At 35.2% G+C, this 19,618-nt stretch overlaps 1 protein-coding gene and 1 pseudogene across 1 annotated transcript in view; both read left to right on the top strand.

The window, feature by feature from the left end:
- Nucleotides 1–9,476, top strand: part of Tbc1d12 (TBC1 domain family member 12) — an 82,604-nt gene extending 73,128 nt beyond the window's left edge. Inside the window, exons 10-13 of the mRNA XM_047552881.1 lie at nt 1,184–1,312; nt 1,596–1,705; nt 4,440–4,698; nt 5,617–9,476. Coding sequence (XP_047408837.1) covers nt 1,184–1,312; nt 1,596–1,705; nt 4,440–4,698; nt 5,617–5,685 — 567 coding nt within the window. The 3' untranslated portion in view covers nt 5,686–9,476. The remainder of the gene's footprint in view (nt 1–1,183; nt 1,313–1,595; nt 1,706–4,439; nt 4,699–5,616) is intronic.
- An 872-nt stretch (nt 9,477–10,348) lies between these two features.
- Nucleotides 10,349–11,652, top strand: LOC124985357 (60S ribosomal protein L6-like; annotated as a pseudogene).
- The last annotated feature ends 7,966 nt before the right edge of the window (nt 11,653–19,618 follow it).

The following is a 19,618-nucleotide window of genomic DNA, read 5'->3' on the forward strand; positions in this document are numbered from 1 at the left end:
GAAGTATGCAAAAATGTAAAAAGAATCAAGCCGGGTGTGATGCGCATGCCTGTAATCTCAAAAATGTGCAAGGCTGAGACAGCAGGATCTCAGGTTCAATGCCAGCCTGGGCAATTTAGTGAGACCCTGTCTCAAAATAAAAAATAAAAGGACTTGGGATATAGCTCTGTGATAGAGCACCCCTGGGTTCAATTATCAATGCTGCAAAAAAAAAAAAAAAAAAAAAAAAAAAAAAAAAAACTGAGAAAGTAAACATAGTTATAGATAGTGTTGCAGGCAACCCTTTCAAAATATTTGGGAAAAAGACACTGTCATTACAATTATTCTTTGTAGTCTCCCTGTGTAAGTTCATCACATAAAATCTCTACTACAAGTAAATATTTGACAACTTTTTAAATTAAGGAAACGTATAATTGCTACTGATAACTCACAAAGCAGACATCTATATTTCTTAGCCTTTTACTCAAGGCATTTCATAATATGAATATATCCTACTTTTCTCAGATGTCTTCCATTTGTTATAAATCTTGTGCTCCATCTGGGCTAGTCCTATTATTTCCATTTCTTCTGTTGTGCCTATACTTCTTTTTCATCCTCGAGTGGTGTTTACCCCATTTCTTTCTCCTCTTTACCAGGAATCTAGGTTATCTGAATCCCTGCAAACTCTTTATTCTTGGAATTTTAGCAGCACATTTCATAGACCTCTTTTATTCTTAGTTCCTCATTTCCAATGCAGACAGATTTGTTATAAAAATGAAAAAAATCACCTGACTTTAACTAAACTTTGTGATTCTATAGTCTATATTTTGAGAATTTAGAGAGAAAATGAAAACTGAGATTTTTGTAGCAAGAAAAACTGATACTTTTTTCTCAAAAATTTTCCCTCAGGCTGGGGATATAACTCAGTTGGTAGAGAGCCTGCCTCGCATGCACAAAGCCCTGGGTTCAATCCCCAGTACCACCAAAAAAAAAAAAAAAAAAAAAAAATCCCACATGAACAAGCAATGTAAAATAAGAATTCATAACTCTTATGGGTGTTCTGTATTTACCTTTGCTGGGAAGAAAAAAAATAAATCTTGGTAAATTCTACTTTGTAACAAAACTGTAATTATTTAGGAATCCAATTAAGTAAACTGTAGAGAATTGTTATTTTAAATGTTTTGATTTTCTTTTTCTTTTGAAGGTCCAAGGGATGTCCTTCATTGCAGCAGTGCTCATTCTCAATTTGGAAGAGGCAGATGCTTTCATTGCATTTGCGAATCTCCTGAATAAGCCATGTCAATTGGCTTTTTTTCGTGTGGATCACAGCATGGTATGAACCAAAAGTAAATATTTGAACATTAGAATTAACTGTTTCTTTTGTATGTTCTGTATTCTGAATGCCCTCTTAAAGTAAAACAAACAAACAAACAAAAAACAACAATTAGAAGACTAAGGTAATCTGAATACGAGCTTTTCATTGAATTATAGTTTTAGTAATATTTGATGAGAGGACACAGAGAGATGCTAATAAACAAAGATTTTCTGTTAATGTTAAGGATTTATTTGTCTATTTCCAGAGTGTACTCTTTCATAACTTTATTTTTTGTCTGCAGATGTTGAAATATTTTGCAACATTTGAAGTTTTCTTTGAAGAAAATCTCTCCAAACTATTTCTTCATTTCAAGTCTTATAGTCTTACCCCAGACATATACTTGATAGACTGGTAAGTCATAATATACATAACAAATAATAATGAAAAAAGAGATAAATTATAACCTTCTGTGCTTTAAGAACTATTGTAAATCTCATGCACAGGATCATACATATTAAAGAACCTTTCCTTAGAAATAGAGAACTTGCCATTTTGGGGGGGTTATATTTGACTAAGAGTATGGACTCTAGCCAGCTGCTGTGGCACACACCTGTAATCCTAGCAGCTCAGGAGGCTGAGGTAGGAGGATTGCAAGTTCAAAGCCAGCCTCAGCAATTTAGCAAGGCCCTAAGCAACTTAGCGAGACCCTGTCTCTAAATAAAACATAAAAAGAGCTGGGAATATGGCACAGTGGTTAAGTGTCCCTGGGTTCAATCTCTGGTATCACCATCCCCAACACCCCCACTGCTGCCAAAAAAAAGAGTATGGACTCTGGGTTGAAATCAGCATCTCTCAATTTGTTTTTAATTTTCTTATCTATAAAAGGGATTAGTAATATTTATGTCTTGAGTTGTATCTCTTTCAAGACCTAGCATACACTAACTTCTCAGAGTCGGTTGCTATTATTTTTAACACACAAGGGCTTATAGTAGTTTTGATAGTGTTTCTTTACCAAGGGTTGTTTTTCAAGACTTTATCCAAATTTCTGATGGAAGAATGATGCCTTATTTAGATGCTTCATCTTTCCAATTCAAGACTGTTGGAAATTGAAGCAGTAACCAATTGATTTTAGAATGATGGGTGAACTTTATGAAAAAGATGGAGCAGTTGATCCTAAGATAGTTTGTCAAGAGTACACATGGAAGGTTAAACTGTAAGTCCTAGGTTCAAAATCATTTAAGTGGTATTAAGCTTTAATATAGAAAAATAAATAAGTGATGTTATTGATTGAATATGATGTCTTCCCAGTTTTTGGACCTTTTTGGACCTCCTCCTTTTTTTTTTTTTTTTTTTTTTTTCTGTGTATGTGTGTGTGTGTGTGTGTGTTACTGGGAATTGAACCTAGGCCCTTGTTAGGAAAGCACTGAACTCAGTCCTTTTTAAAAAAAAATTTCATCATGAGCACCAGGCTGGTGATCCTCCTGCTTCAGTCTCCCTAGTAGCTAGGATTACAAGCATGTAATTCCTGCTTGAGCCTTCTTTTACATAGGCTTAAAAAAAAAAAAAAAAAAACTTGAGTTATTTTTCAATGTATGCTCTTCCATTTTCACTAAAAATATTAGAGTTCCTCTGGGAAATACCCAAGATAATGGGAAGAAGTATTTTATATCCTGAAACTCAGGGAATCAAGATTAAATACTAATTCTGTGAGGAAGCGGTGCTGGGAGGGGAAACTCTCAATTCTCACTGTTTTTTTTGTTTTTTGTTTTTTGTTTTTTGTTTTTTTTTTTGGGTACTGGGGATTGAACCCAGGGCCTTGTGCTTACAAGGCAAGCACTCTACCGACTGAGCTATCTCCCCAGCCCCTCAATTCTCACTGTTGAGAAACATGGAGCATATCAGTTTCACAACTGATAGGGGGGATGAGTGAGTACTTTGTACTAGAAACTGTACCAAGGCATTCCTCATACATGTTTTCTTTTTGAGCAATAAAATTACTATTCTATATACTACCAAGAGTGTGTTTTTGTCATACAATTAAATGTATTTATAATTTAAGAAGTAGAGATGGACTTTTGTTTCACTACCCAGAATCATTTTTTCAAGGCAGGAATGGGTAAGTGGCAGTGCTAAATTTTTGTTTTGTTTTGTGTTAGAGCCTTTAGTTCCCTTCCTCAAATTCCATCAGCACTACCTCAACTAATCAGAGTAAAAAGTGGTGTCCTTTTTTTTGCTAAGGCAATTTTAAGACAAGTCTTCTAGTATCTATTCTCTCACTTCCCAAACCAGAATGCCACCTGAAGCACCATTGGATAAAGAATTACATGGTCAGACATTGTCAGAAAGGATAGGAAAAGCCATTTTGGTGATTCTGTTGGAAAAGAAGTAATAAGAAAATCTTAATGGAGGAGAAAACAAAACAATGGATGTTTGGTGGAGGGGAAGTGAATTATTATAGGATTATATTAGGTTACTAAAGATGATATTTAGGTTCCTTATACACTATTAATAAGTAATTTTTATTGAACATTCCTTTCCTTTTTTCTTCTTTTTTTCCCTTCTCTTCCTTTATTTTTTCTTTTTGGTGATGGAATTTAACCCAGGGCCTTGCACATGTTAAGTATACGTTGTCCCTGAGCTCTATTCCCAGCCATGAGCATTTCTTATGTGCCAGACATCATCCTAATCACTTTGTATTTATTAATTCCTTTCATTTTTCAGAACAATCCTAAGGTAGACAGTATTATTATTTTTAGTTTACTAATGAGGAAAATGAGACACAGCAAGGCTAAGTATCTTGGTCATGGCCAGGTGACTCAGTTGCAAATTCAAAATTCAAACCCAGGCATTGTGATTTCAGATTCATACCCTTAATCACTAGGCTATTGTACATCTAGAGTTTGTATTAGGATTTGCATTTATGTTAGATTGCAAATTCATATAATTTTATTATTTATTACTTAATTTTCCATTATTCAAGTTTGAGAGAATAAGTCATATATTATTCGCTGTTTTATCCCTAATTGGTTTTTTTGTTGTTGAACTACAAACCACAGTAATCATTTATTTACCATCATCTTTTTTCTATAGAGATGCTTAATGAATAAATGAAAAATTTCAAGACTTTTTTTCCTCCATATTTTAGGATCTTTACACTCTATAGCAAATCTCTACCACTTGATCTTGCCTGTCGAGTCTGGGATGTATTTTGCAGAGATGGAGAGGAATTTTTATTTAGGACTGGATTAGGAATCCTCCGGTTATATGAAGATATTCTCCTGCAGATGGATTTTATTCACATAGCACAGTTTCTAACTAAATTGCCAGAAGATATCACATCAGAAAAGCTCTTCAGCTGTATTGCAGCAATTCAGATGCAGAATAGCACCAAAAAATGGACTCAGGTATGGCATTTTTAAAATCCTAATAGATGTGCTAAAATAATCAGTTGACTTTTTGTAAAAAAAAAAAAAGTTATATATTTCTGAATTGTTAGTGCATAAAGTAAAACAAAATATTTAAAAATATTTTTTAGTTGTAGATGGACACAATGCCTTTATTTTATTTATTTGTTTATTTACTTATTTATTTTTTATGTGGTGCTTAGGATTGAACCCAGTGCTTCACATGTGCTAGGCAAACACTATACCACTGAGCCACAACCCCAGCCCAAATATATATTATCTTTAAAAAATAATTTGGGGCTTTGAAAAAGCAAGATTTTAACATAGATTACCTCTCTTCCACATATCCAAATTTATAATTTATTTTTATATAAGTTCAGTAATATTTTAATTGAACTACAAATCACAATACTCATTTATTTAGCAGAGCTGTTAAATAATTACATCTGAAATAGACAATGATTTTACTAAACATCTACTATGTAGTAAAGGTTGACAATATAATATAACATATGATCATGGCTTTTTTGACTGTATTTAGTGAAGGGAAGTAACAGTGATCTAGGTTAAGTGCCATAAAAGCAGCATTATGTCTTGGTCTATGAATGATACACACAATTGGCATTGTAAGTGCACAGATTTACTGCTTATGAAAATGGAATGTAGGAATGAATGTTGGTCCAGAAAATGTTCTGTTACTAAATACTAATATAAAAATATTTGGCAATGATGAAAATTGGAATTGAATCATATTCCATAAAATTAGACTTAAAAAATGGGGATTTGAGAATTTAAATATTTCAGGGATAATAAAGCATACTAAAGCTCTTTTTCATGTTTATAAGCTGTAGTTGTTTAAATCTCTTTAATCTGGGTGGTAGATTTTGAGGACTGATCTTTATTTTATGTAATTTCCAGGTCTTTGCATCTGTAATGAAGGATATTAAAGAAGGAGACAAGAACAGTAGTCCTGCTCTGAAAAGCTAATCTTCAAAATTAACAGACTAACTGAAATATAAAAAATGTGTGGTTTTTTTAGCGGGGAGAAATGTTTTCTGTTTCCTATGTAAAAAGCATGAAAGAAAATTGTTGGAGAAATCTAAAAGAATCAAGAGGTAGAAAACTGCTGATTTAAAATTCCATGGCTGAAACAAAGGAAATAAGAAATTTATTAACAGTATTAATAAAAAAGTATTTTGTAGGGAGAGGCATTTTTCAGAGGAAAAGGTTCAAATGGTTATTTCATACTCCATAATTTGGAGTGAACAGTTTAATGCAATAAATTTTTTAAATCGCTTCAAAGATACTCTAAATTTTTACATCTTTTCTTTTTTAACAATTACCACAAAGGCACTTTGGAGGTCACATAGGATTGTTAAATACTAATTTAACCTCCAAAATATTATAGAATAGATATTATCTGCAGTTCTAATCTTTTGAAGATATTCTAGACCAAGAAAAGCAACTTTGATTGTAAACTAAGTTGTTTTCTTCATTCATAGGTTGGGGCAAACTTAAGTTATCTGGGAATTGGAATATTCGTAGGAGATTGTTCCTTGTTAGTTTAGGTGTTTTCCCACATTATTGTATCTATTTGTTTTTGATGGGAAATTCTTTAAGGAATTCCTATCATTCAAATAATTTTAGTCTTTTTGTTCTAGTACAATAAATTGTTCACCTAGTAATTTAACATTAAGAGAACTAAATAACTGGTAGGATGAAAGTTCTTTGCACTTTAATGGACTGAAGACTTGACTTTGGGAGTAGGTCCAAAAATATGAGGTTTTTCACTGGTTAGAGTAAAAAGTAATGAATTCTGAGAGTTCTTAAATAGCATGTTATTTGATAAGACTTTAAAATTTTTAGTTAAAATTCCCCCTCTGTAGAAACAAAATGTTTTTTCCAGTTTGAAATTTGAAATCTTACAGTAGCTAGGTCCATGCCTTATGAAACACTATGTATAAGTTTTTTTTTTTTTTAATCAATGGAAATAAGAGTGAAAGAAAAAGGTAAAACTAATTTTTGAGTCTAACTGATGGCATAGCAGATAAATTATTAATCATTGGTAAATTGGCATTAAATTTATTATGTTTAATTTTGGAACCTAAACTAAATCACTTGAGTTTTATGAATATATGTATAACATACTATACAGTTAATAATTTATAGTGTTTTTATTTTGTAGTTTGGTTTGAAAGAAAATTTAAGCACACTATTTCTGTTAGTGACATATGTATAGTCTTTAAACTAACAAGCTCGAGAGTCTTGTTGGTGTATTGACTGCCTCTTTAGAAGTATGGGACCAGAGGGTACTCATATACTTTTATCCTATGGGTTCTTCTAGCCTAGGGATTACTAGTGGAATTCTTAGAAGTTAACCCCTGTTATAGGGGCTGGCTTAGTGGAAACTGATGGTGTAATAAAATACTGAGGGAGTACCCAGAGTCTTAACAGGTTTTAGAATGACCTTGTTAAGTGTGGTAACTATTTCCTTGGTATTGGTGGCCCTAATAGAGGGAATGTAACCTCTGGCTATAATCTCATTGAGGTTATACTACCTACTTAAATTTAATTTTACTTTTATGCATCGTTTTCCTGAAGAGGACCTAAGTTACTATATTTCTTTTTCTTATTTTTTTTTATTATTGTACAGTTTCTTTACCTTACAAGTGTAAATGTATGTGTGTATATATATATATACATATATATATATATATAAAATGTAAATACAAGGATTTCACTAAAAACCACTAGTAACAATTACCATGTAAATAAAACCTGCAAGCAGAGTAATTACTTGAAATGAGTCTTCATTACTTTGGGAATATCGGGTTTAGTTAACCACACCTGGAGAAAAAAAGGAATAACATCTTTGGGGAGGAAAGGTCAAGTTTCTCTTTCAAGGGATGCACTAGACTTCAGTCTTGAGACTCAGTACTGGCAGCTAAAATACTGTACTGTATCTCCTTTCTTTGAACCTTGTATACAGGCAATATGTGGTTATTTATGTGGTCAGTGTATGGCAGTTTGTTTTTTGATTAAAGTATTTGTCCTATTAAAAGTAAATTTTTCTTAAAATATCCACAATAATGTGAGATTCAATATGATGTTTTGGTTGCTTATGTACTCTCTCTCTCTCTCTCTCTTTCTCTTTCTCTTTCTCTTTCTCACACAACCTTAATTGTTGTGTGCCTCCTGCCTTAATTGTTCCTTTAGCCCAGATCTGCACTGGATTATTTAAATGCTACTAAGAGTCCAATAACTAGTTTTAAGGTCAGATTTTGTTGATTTTTCTTTTTGCACTGATGACCTTCATACAATGTTTTTGGTTTGAGTATATTTGGCTTTACAAAAATTAGGTGCCACTTGCAAAAGAGCATTGAAATTTCAAACCTTCTGACTTCAGGATAACATCTTTCTTTGTAGCACTAATGCTGTTGTTTTGTTTTGCTTTGTTTTGTTCTGTTTTTTAACAACAATCAACTCTAAATTACAGTCTACACTATTGGAGGGTATCATTCTGAAGTATAAAATAATCTACTTCACAACGTTATATAGTTGTTTTGACTCTTCATTTCCTATTTTGATAAAATTAGATCTGTTTGGATAAAAATGGGTTCTAAGAGCATACTCAGATAGTAGAACTTGGTATAAAAAGATGCAAAAATGGGGGGCTGGGGAGATAGCTCAGTCGGTAGAATGCTTGCCTTGCAAGCACAAGGCCCTGGGTTCGATCCCCAGCACCCAGAAAAAAAAAAAAAAAAGATGCAAAAATGGTGTGAGATAGCATTGGAAAATCAGATTTTGATTTGCCCACTAATTGACAGATAGTGTTAGAACCTCTGGAAAACAAACATATTTAATCCTGTTTATGTGCCAATCCTGATTATGTACCTCTTATTATTTTGTTAGGCTACATAAATTGTAAGGCCTGAGAAGTTAGCAAAATTGCTTTTCTTTCCAAACAATTTACTATTCATATTAATTGTCTATTGGTCCCAATTACCGAGGTTTTACTGTTTACATTGCATTTTGTGGGCTGGATTTATTTTCTAATAAACACCAGGAAGTACTTTTTAAAAGATTACTGTGGAAAAGTGTTTCATTTGTTGAATATTTAAGTAAACAGTACTGTCAAAATTAAATTTAAAATAAAATGAATTTTGTATTGTAATACATTTGGAAAATAACTTTTATAATAAAAGTCTGAATGATAAACTGATAGACTTGGGAGTATATAAAATTGACAGCAGTGGGATATATGCATTTGTTCTTGTTTTTATCTTCACTTCAGCTTTGAAGTGATGTTTCAAGTTTTCCTGATCTAGGCAATATTAATAATTTTATAGTAGATGATGTATTTTGATTACTATATAAATCCCAAAACATTTTAATTTTAATCTGTAGCCTTAAGAAAATTTGAAAGGGAAATATTTACTTGATTAAAACTATTGTAAATTGTAAAAACCTGTGAACATCTGTGTTTGGACTTTGGTTCAACAGACAAGATATATTGGAGAGCATGTGAATGATAGGACTTATTCTAGTCTTAAATTTTATCAAGTGATTTTAAATTAATTATGTTTTGGGGCTGGGGGGATATAACTGGATGGTAGAGCATGTGCTTATTAGCATGTACAAAGCCCATGGTTTGGTCCTCAGCACCAAACACAACCTAAAATCAGTTGTAGTTCAGTAAGCTAAACTGCATTAGTCATAGAATTTCTTCGGACTTAATTTTTAAAACCACTTGTGTGCCCTTGAAAATAAACATGTGGGCTGGGTAGATAACTCAGCTGGTAGGGTGCTTGCCTTGCAAGCACAAGACCCTGAGTTCAATCCCCAGTACCGCAAAAAAAAAAAAAAGTAAACATGTCTCATCAAATTTTTAATAAGACTACATGTTGTATGATCTTTTAAAATTATAAATCAACCCTATCATTTCCTTGCTCAAGATCCTCCAATGGCATTCCCTATAATAAAAACCCAAACTTTTGGGCTAGGGATATAGCTCAGTTGTAGAGTGCTTGCCTAGCATGCATGAGACCCTGGGTTTGATCCCCAATACTGCAAAAAAGAAAAAAAAAATCCAAACTCTTTGTTCTTGTCTATGAGATCCTATTTGATCTAATCTCTGCCCATCATGCAGGATGGAATTTTTGCCGTTTTATCTACCTCAAATCTTTTGCTTTTCTCTCTGGAAAGTTCTTTGCCTAGGTCTTTTTATGGCTTATATTCTCTTTCATTCAGGTCTCTGCTTGATGTCACTTTGCTTAGAGGAGACTTTTTCTCTAAATAGCTATACTCTCATAACCTTACTCTTTCATATTGTGTAATAATATCTATGACTTATCACTAACTGACATTATTGTAGATAGTTGTTGCTTCAGAATAAACCCTGAGGTCAGAAATATTGCCTCTATTATATACTTTTGAATTGCTAATACCCCAAATAGTGCCTGGCACTACCTGTGATAGATGTAGGTGACTGGATTATTTTTATTTTCGTCCACCCTCATTGAATTTGTCTTTCATTTAAAAGTTTTGCTTTAGAGAGATTATGCACTTTAGATACCTAACCAAATTATTTCTGACTCACTCAGGAATTTAAATATTTAAAGGCTGGGTAGAAGAAAATGAACTAGTGGAGGTCAGAAATAGGAGTTTTGGGCTAGGGGTGGAGCTCAGTGGTAGAGTGCTTTCCTATCATGTATAAAGTCCTGGGTTCAAACCTCAGCAAAATGCATGCACGCACACAAAAACACACACCAAAAAGAATTTATCAGAAGAATATGAAGTCAGAAAAAAGGGATGAGTATTTACATGAAGTGATTAAAAGTGTTGTGACAGATCTAAACACATTTTTTCAAAGGAAGGCATATAAGTGATCAGGAAATGAAAAAATGTTCACATCACTAACCAGGGAAATGCAAATCAAAAGTACAAAGAGCTCTTTCCCATCTTGCAAGATGGCGGGTGAAAAGGCTAAGAAGCCGGATGCTAAAGAGAAGAAACCTGAAGCCAAGAAGACTGATGCTGTTGACAAGGTTAAAAAGGGAGACCCTAAGGATAAGAAACCCAAGAAAGGGAAGCCCCACTGTAGCTGAAACCCTGTTCTGGTTAGAGGAATTGGCAGATATTCCTGATCTGCTGTGTATTCCTGAAAGACCATGTACAAGAGGAAGTACTCGGCTGCTAAATCCAAGATTGAGAAGAAGGAGGAGAAGGTTCTTGCTACTGTCCCCAAACCAGTCAGTGGTGACAAGAACGGTGGAACCAGAGTGGTTAAGCTTCACAAAAAGCCTAGATACTATCCGACTGAAGATGTGCCATGAAAGCTGTTGAGCCATAGCAAAAAGCCCTTCAGTCAGCATGTGCAAAAACTGCCAGCCAGCATCACTCCCGGGACCATCTCGATCATCCTCACTGGGCGCCACAGAGGCAAGAGAGTGGTTTTCCTGAAGCAGCTGAGCAGTGACTTGCTACTTGTGACGGGACCACTTTTCCTCAATCGAGTTCTTCTGCGTAGAACACACCAGAAATTTGTTATCACCACCGCCACAAAGATTGATATCAGCAACGTGAAAATCCCAAAACACCTTACTGAGGCTTACTTCAAGAAGAAGCTGAGGAAGCCCAGACACCAGGAAGGTGAAATCTTCGACAATGAGAAAGAGAAATACGAGATTACAGAGCAGCGCAAGGTTGATCAGAAAGCTGTGGACTCACAAATTTTACCCCAAATCAAAGCTATTCCTCAGCTCCAGGGCTACATGTGATCTGTTTTTGCTCTAACAAATGGAATTTATCCTCATAAATTGGTGTAATAAATTTCTTACCAAGAACCAAATTAAATAACTGATACATTTAAAAAAAAAAAACTACAAAGAGATTATCATCTCACTTGAATTAGAATGGCTATGATAAGAAATGCTGGTTGAGGATGTGGAGAAAAGGGAAATCTTGCATACACTGATAGGAATATAAATTAGTATAGCCATCATGAAGAACAGTATGAAAGTTCCTCAAAAATTTAAAAATAGCTGGGCATGGTGGCACATGCACATACCTGCAATCCCGAAAAGACTGAGGCAGGAGGACTGCAAGTTTGAGGCCAGCCTCAGCAATTTAGCAAGTCCCTAAACAACTTAGCGATTCTGTGTCTGGGGGAAAAAAAAAAAAAAAGGTGGGGACCTGGGGATGTAGCGCAGTGGTAAAGCAACCCTGGGTTAAATTCTCAGTACTAAAAATAAAAAGGACTGAAGATGTACCCAATACCAACACATACAAACATACAATTAAAAATAGAACTATGATCTAGCAATGCTACTAGTGGATATATAAGCAAAGGACAATGCATTCTGTTTATTATTCAGTACTATTCACAAAAACCAAGAAATGCAAACAATCTAAATGTCCATCAATGGATGAACAGATAAAGAAAAATGTGAGATACACACACACAGACACACACACGGAATACTAATCATAAAAAGAATGAGATTGTTTTTTAGGATAGAATGGATAGAACTGGGGTTTATTATGTTAAAGTGAAATAAGCCAGGCTCAGAAAGAGGTACCTTATGATCTCATTCAAGTGGAATCTAAAAAAGTTGTATCAGGCTGGGGGTATAGTTCAGTGGCAGACAGCCTGCTTAGCATGCATGGCCCTGGGTTCCATCCTGAGTACCACAAGGAAAAAGTCAGTCTCACTTAAGTTGAAAGAAGCGTGTTGAGTACTAGAGGCTGGGGAGATAGTGGGGAGGGAAGAATGAGGAAAGATTGACTAATAGATAATAAGTTATAGTTAGATGGGAGAAGAAGTTCTGGTGTTGGTTTTTGTTTTGTGTGTGTGTGTGTGTGTGTGTGAGCATGTGTGTGTGTGTTTTGTTTTTGTTTTTGGGTTTTTTTTTTTGTACTGGGATTGAACCCCAAGGTGCTTTACCACTGGGGCCACATCCCTAGCCCTTTAAAAAAAATTTTTTTTTTTTGGGTGTAGATGGACACAGTACCTTTCTTTGACTTGTTTATTTTTATATAGTGCTAGGCAAGTACTCTACCACTTAGCTCCCCAGCCCTTTTTATGTTTTATTTGGAAACAGAGTCTCACTAAGTTGCTTAAGGCCTAAGTTGCTAAGGCTGGTTTTGAATTTGTGATCCTCCTGCCTCAGCCTCCCAACCACCAGGATTACAAGTGTGTGCTGCCATGCCTGTATATATATATATATATATATATATATTTTAAATATATATAAAATATATATAAATATAAAATATATACAGAAAAAATATATAATATATATATATTTTTAAAAATATATATATTTTTTAAAGTTGGAAGAAAGGGTTTTTCTTCTTTTCCCACTGGAGGGGGTCCAAAGAGGTCCTGGAGAAGGAAACCTCAACTTAGAACAACCAGATCCTTCACTTACAATAGAAAAAAAAAGAATTTTGGCATGTGTGAGATACAGAGGCACGGATTTCTTTAGGAAGGCAAGGAGTACACTTTTTTTTTCCTTAAATTTATTTTTATTGTAAACAAATGGGATACATCTTGTTTCTCTGTACATGAAGTAGAGGCATACCATTTGTGTAATCATACATTTACCTAGGGTAATAGTTTTTGATTCATTCTGTTATTTTTTTTCTTCCCCCCACCCCTCCCACCCCTCCCACCCCTCTTTTCCCTCTATACAGTCCCTCCTTCCTCCATTCTTGCCCCCCTCCCACCCCCCATTATGTGTCATCATCTGCTTATCAGCAAGATCATTTGTCCTTTGGTTTTTTTGAGATTGGCTTATCTCACTTAGCATGATATTCTCCAATTTCATCCATTTGCCTGCAAATGCCTAATTTTATTATTTTTTATGGCTGAGTAATATTCCATTGTGTATGTGTGTGTGTGTATATATATATATATATATATATATATATATATATATCTCACAGTTTCTTTAAAGGAGTACACTTTTAAGGAAGATTGCAAGCTATCTCAAGAGTGAGAAGTGCTTTGGGGGGGTCTTGGGGGCTGCCCCCCCCCTTTTTTTCAGTTGTAGATGAACACAACACCTTTATTTATTTTTTTATGTGGTGTTGAGAATCAAACCCAGTGCCTCACACATGCCAGGCAAGCACTCTACCACTGAGCCACAAACCCAGCCCCTTTGGGGCCTTCTTTTAAAGGGAAATCAGTGAGGGGTATGTATGGGAAAGTATGTGAAGGTGACATCAGTCTAATGACTACAGGATAATTTATGCTCTGTAGTATAGTTTAAGGTCTGATATTGTGATACCCCTGCTTCACTTTTTCTGCGCAGGATTGTTTTGGCTATTTGAGGTCTCTCTTCCACATGAAGTTCATGATTGCTCTCTATCTATGAGGAATCACTGAAATTTTAATTGGACTTGTATTGAACCTATATAGTGCCTTGGTAGAATGGCCATTTTGACAATATTAATTCTACCTATCCAAGAACATGGGAGATCTTTCCTTCTTCTAAGGTTTTCTTTAATTTCTTTCTTTTCATTGTAGAGGTCTTTCACCTCTTTTGTTAGATTGAGTCCCAAGTATTTTTTTTTTTTTTGAGGGTATTGTGAATGGAGTAGTTTTCCTAAATTCTCTTTCAGAGGATTCATTACTTATTAATAGAAATACATTAGATTTATGTGTATTGATTTTATATCCTGCTACTTTGCTGAATTTATTAGTTCTAGAAGTTTTCTAGTGGAGTTTTTTGGATCCTCTAAATATAGAACCATGTCATCAGCAAATAATGACAGCTGGAGTTCTTCTTTTCCTATTCATATTCCTTTAATTTCTTTGGCCTGTCCAATTGCTTTGGCTAGTGTTTCAAGGATGATGTTGAATAGAAGTGGTGAAAGAGGGCATCCCTGCCTTGTTCCAGTTTTTAGAGAGAATGCTTTCAGTTTTTCGCCATTTAGAATGATGTTAGCCATGGTCTTAGCATAGATAGCCTTTACAATGTTAGGTATGTTCCTACTATCCCTATTTTTTGTAGTGTTTTAAGCATGAAGGAGTGCTGTATTTTATCAAATGCTTTCTAAGCATCTATTGAAATAATCATATGATTCTTAACTTTAAGTCTATTGATGTGATGAATTACATTTATTGATTTCCAGATGCTGAACCAACCTTGCATCCCTGGGATAAATCCCACTTGATCATGGTGCACTCTCTTTTTAATATGTTTTTGTATGTGATTTGCCAGAATTTTGTTAAGGATTTTTGCATCTATGTTCATCTGGGATATTGGTCTAATGTTTTCTTTAACAAGAATCAATAAATGGAATGAATTCAAACTAAAAAGCTTTTTTTCAGAAAAGGATACAATCAATAATGTGAAAAGAGAGCCTACAGAGTGGGAGAAAATCTTTTCCACACACACTTCAGATAGAGCACTAACTGCCCAAAATTTATAAAGAACTTACAAAATTTTACACCAAAAATATAGAGAACCCAATCAATAAATGGGCCAAGGAACTGGACAGACACTTTACAGAAGAAAATATACAGGCGATTAATAAATATATGAAAAAGTGTGTCTAGTAATTACAGAAATGCAAATTAAAACAACTTTTAAGATTTCATCTTACTCCAATTAGAATGGCTATTATCAAGAACACAAACAATAATAGATGTTGGTGTGGATGTGGGGGAAAAAAGCACACTTTTACATTGCTGGTGGAGTTGTAAATTGGTGCAACCACTCTGGAAAAATAGTGTGGAGAATCCTCAGAAAACTTGGAATGGACCCACCTTTTGACCCAGTTATCCCAGTCCTTGGTTTATACCCAAAGGACTTAAAACTAGCATACTATAGTAACACAGCCACATCAATGTTTATAGCAGCTCAATTCACAATAGCTAGATTGTGAAACCAACCTAGATTCCCTTCAACAGATGAATGAATAAAGAAACTGTAGTGTATATATACACAATGGAATATTCTTTAGCCATAAAGAATAACATTATGGCATTTTCAGATAAATGGATAGAATTGGAAACTGTCATGCTAAGTGAAATAAGCCAATTCCAAAAAAACCAAAGGCTGAATGTTTTACCTGGTAAGTGGATGATAATATATAATGGGGGTGGGGGTTGGGGGGTGAAAGAAGAATGGAGGAACTTTAGATTACATAGAGGGAAATGAGGGGGGTACGAAAAATGGTGGAATGAGACAGACATCATTACCCTATGTACATGTATGAGTACATGAATTTACATCGTGCACAACCATAGAAATGAAAAGATGTACCCCATTTGTGCACAATGAATCAAAATGCAGTCTGTAAAAGTAAAAAAAAAAAAATTTAAAAAGATAATTTATGGCATCTGGCAGTTCTAAGAATCTTTTGATTGATGTCCTTTGCATTATGTGATCAGTAAGTAACATCAATGAAGTACCCTATATTATTGGTTTTGTATTTCCATTTCTTAATTCGTTCTAAAAATACATGTATTAATGGGCTAATTTACAATGCACAAGGCACTTGTCATAAATAGGTGAAATTCCAGGAACTTTAAGATTGTGAATGAAGATTTGTACATTTCCCAGAAATTTGGGAGTGACGGGCCTAGGAGAAAAAGTGGCTTGGGGAGAAAAGTATGAGAAACAAAGCACAAGGTTTCCAGATCAAGGCTATAGTTTCCTTTTCCTTCTATCTCTTTTCTACCAGTTTTAAAATTTATTCTGTCCTACCTCATTTTTACCATAAAGAAGTAATAACTGAAATTTCACTCTGATTTGAATATTACCTAATACATAGATGTATCAAAACATCACATGGTGCCCCAGAAATATGTACAGTTTTTATATATCGGTTTAAAAAAATTTTTTAAAGAACTTACATGCAATGAGGTTGAGCTAACAACTGAGAGATATACAGTAGGTTTCACAACATGGATGTAAGTCATTGATTACTTTAGTGTGGGCTACTTTGGCGTGTGTCGAATTGTAGCAACCAGTGAGATGGTAGAAGAATCAGAGGGGGCAAGAAATTAAAGATTGCCAGTATAGATAATTCTAAAACTATAAAGGAAAGGGAGAGCAGATAATAGTTGGTGGCAATAAGAGGATTCCCTCTTTTTTTTTAACGGGAGAGAAGTATTTGAATACTAATGGAGAAGATTCTATAGAGATTTAAGAACCAAAGAATGGAATACGGTGCAATCCAAGAATCCTGAAATAGGCTGCAGGGAGTTGGATCTGGAGCATAATATGAGGGCGAGTGGAAAAGGCATACAGATACTAGATTTATAATTTAATGTTGGGAAGCTGGGGGAATTCTGTCTTGAAGCTATTGTTTATTTTGTGAGGCAGGAAGGCAGGCTATCACATAGTATGTGAGCAAGAGGAAGGGTAATTTGGTTTCGTTTTGATTTTTTTTTTGGCGGTGCTAGGGATGGAACCCAGGGCCTTGTGCTTGCAAGGCAAGCACTCTACCAACTGAGGTATAACCCCAGCCTGCCTCATTTTGATTTCCTATGATTGGGAGAATGGTGAAACCATTCATATGAAAAGGATCTATCAGAAGAAATTTTTGTGTGGGCAGGGAAAAATAATGACTTGTAACATCTTAGAGGAAAATCTCAATGACTGATCAAGGTAGTCAATCTCTGACTTTCTGTCATTCCCCCTTACCAACTCTAATTCAGTTATACTGGCCATCTCTCATACTTAAACATGCCCAATTTTATTCCTGCCTTAGACTCTTTAAGTATAGTTACTGCTTGGATTACTCGTCTCCTGAGCTGGTTGTCTTCTTGACATTTTCTCTATTTTTAAGTGTTTTTCACTCTTTATAGACCCAATTTAAAATAACCACCGGGGTTGGGGAGGTAGCTCAGTCGGTAGAGTGCTTGCCTTGTAAGTACAAGACCCTGGGTTAGAGCCCCAGCACCCAAAAATAAATAAATAAATAAATAACCACCTAGTCATTTTCACACCACCCTATTCTAATATGATGCAGAGTATTGCCCCCAATTTTTTTCTTTTTCTGCAGTACTGGGGATTGAACCCAGGGGTACTTTATCACTGAGCTACATCCCCAATCCATTTTTAAAATTTTGAGACCTGGTCTCACTAAGTTGCCCAGGCTGGCCTCCAACTTGTGGTCCTTCTGACTCCTCCCTCCTCTGCCCCCAGTGGCTGGATTATAGGTATGTGCCACCATACCCGGCCCTGAATCTTGAAATGTTAAGTTCCATATCTGCAGAGATTTTTTTTTGTCTAGCTCTAGTTGTTGTATAGCTACTATTAACATTTTCTGGTATCCTGGATGCATTTGAATGTAAGGCCTTGAAAGTGGATGAATGAAACTTTCCCCAGTCACTGAGGGGTAAAGATATATCAGGAGGCCAGGGAAGATATCTGTCTTTTGAAAATCAAATGCGTGGGCTGGGGTTATGGCTCAGCGGTAGTGAGCTTGCCTAGTGTGTGTGAGGCGCTGGATTCGATCCTCACCACCACATAAACATAGATTATTAAAAATAAAGGTGTCCACCTACAACTAAACATATATATATATATATATATATATATATATATATAAAGAAAAAAAATATATATCAAATGCATTTTTTTCTCAGCTCTATCTCCTGTGTTTGGACAAATGCCCCCACTTGCTGAGGAATTAGAAGGAAAGCTGAGCTTATCAGGAAGCCTACAGAGCAGATATGCTGCTGTAAAAACAAAGTATATAGAGAAAGTATATGGAGAAAAGATTTTGGAAAGTGGGAAAAAACTAAGTTTAAAAGAAGGAAATACTTTCAAGTCATTAGGGGAAAACCTCATAAAAACTGGTGTTTCAAAAATCAGAGGGGAGCCAGGTTTGGTGATGCATGTTCACTGTCTCACAAATTCAAAGCCAGCCTCAGCAACTTAGTGAGACCCTGTTTCAAAATAAAAAATAATTAAGGGCTGGGGATGTGGCTCAATGGTAAAATGCCTCTGGGTTCAATTCCCTGTAATACCCTTCCCCTGACAAAAAAAATCAAATGGTGCTGGGCTGGTGGTGCATGCCTGTAATTCCAGTGACTCAAGAGGCTGAGGCAGGTGAACTGAATATTTGAGGTGGAGGGGGGAAGTGTGGGAGGTATGATATTGACCAAATTATAGCTATACTGTATGCTTACATGAATGCATAACAACAAATCCCATCATTATGCACAACTATAATGCACCAATAAAAATTTTTACGGAAAAAAGCAAATGAAACTTGAATTCCATATTTTCAGAGAGAGAACAAGAGGGAGCACATGGAAATAAATTTTATTTCAGTATATTAAAAAAAAAAAGAAAATTCAACTTAGTGAGACTCTGTCTCAAAATAAATAAAAGGTTGGTGTGTAGTTCAGTGGTACAGCAACCCTGAGTTCAATCTCCAGTACTGCTGAGAGCAGTGATGGGAGAGCCTTTATTGAGATCAGGGGTCTCTGATGCCCTCATGGCTGTGGCATGCTTGGTTCCTGGGAATGTTTCTGTGCAAGGGCACAGGATGCTTGGCTACTGTAGCAATGCCCTGCATGAAGAGGCTCTGTGCAAGAGCCCTATGGGTTCTAACCTTGATCTCAGGTACTCAGCTCCTGGGAAGAAATTATTATGCTAGACAACCACAATGTTTCACCAGCTCCACTTCTCCAGTTCCTGCCGGCCTTATATCAACTTTTAACAATGAAGTTTCTTGAGAGCTACACAAAGCTCCTAACATTGCACTTTGCAACCTTGGATTGCAACTGTGGAAAAGCTACATGGGATATTCTAGTTTCCTTAACTTTCCTGAATACAAAGAATAATGGTTGCATAGCCTTAACCTGATGAGACATATATAAATAAAGATTGCTGGCGTAGCTCTTTAGACCTGCATCTCCATCAGAGAGCAGGTTCCACCTGATCCCAGC

Source organism: Sciurus carolinensis, chromosome 5, assembly GCF_902686445.1.
Source record: "Sciurus carolinensis chromosome 5, mSciCar1.2, whole genome shotgun sequence".
Classification (NCBI taxonomy): Eukaryota; Metazoa; Chordata; class Mammalia; order Rodentia; family Sciuridae; genus Sciurus; species Sciurus carolinensis.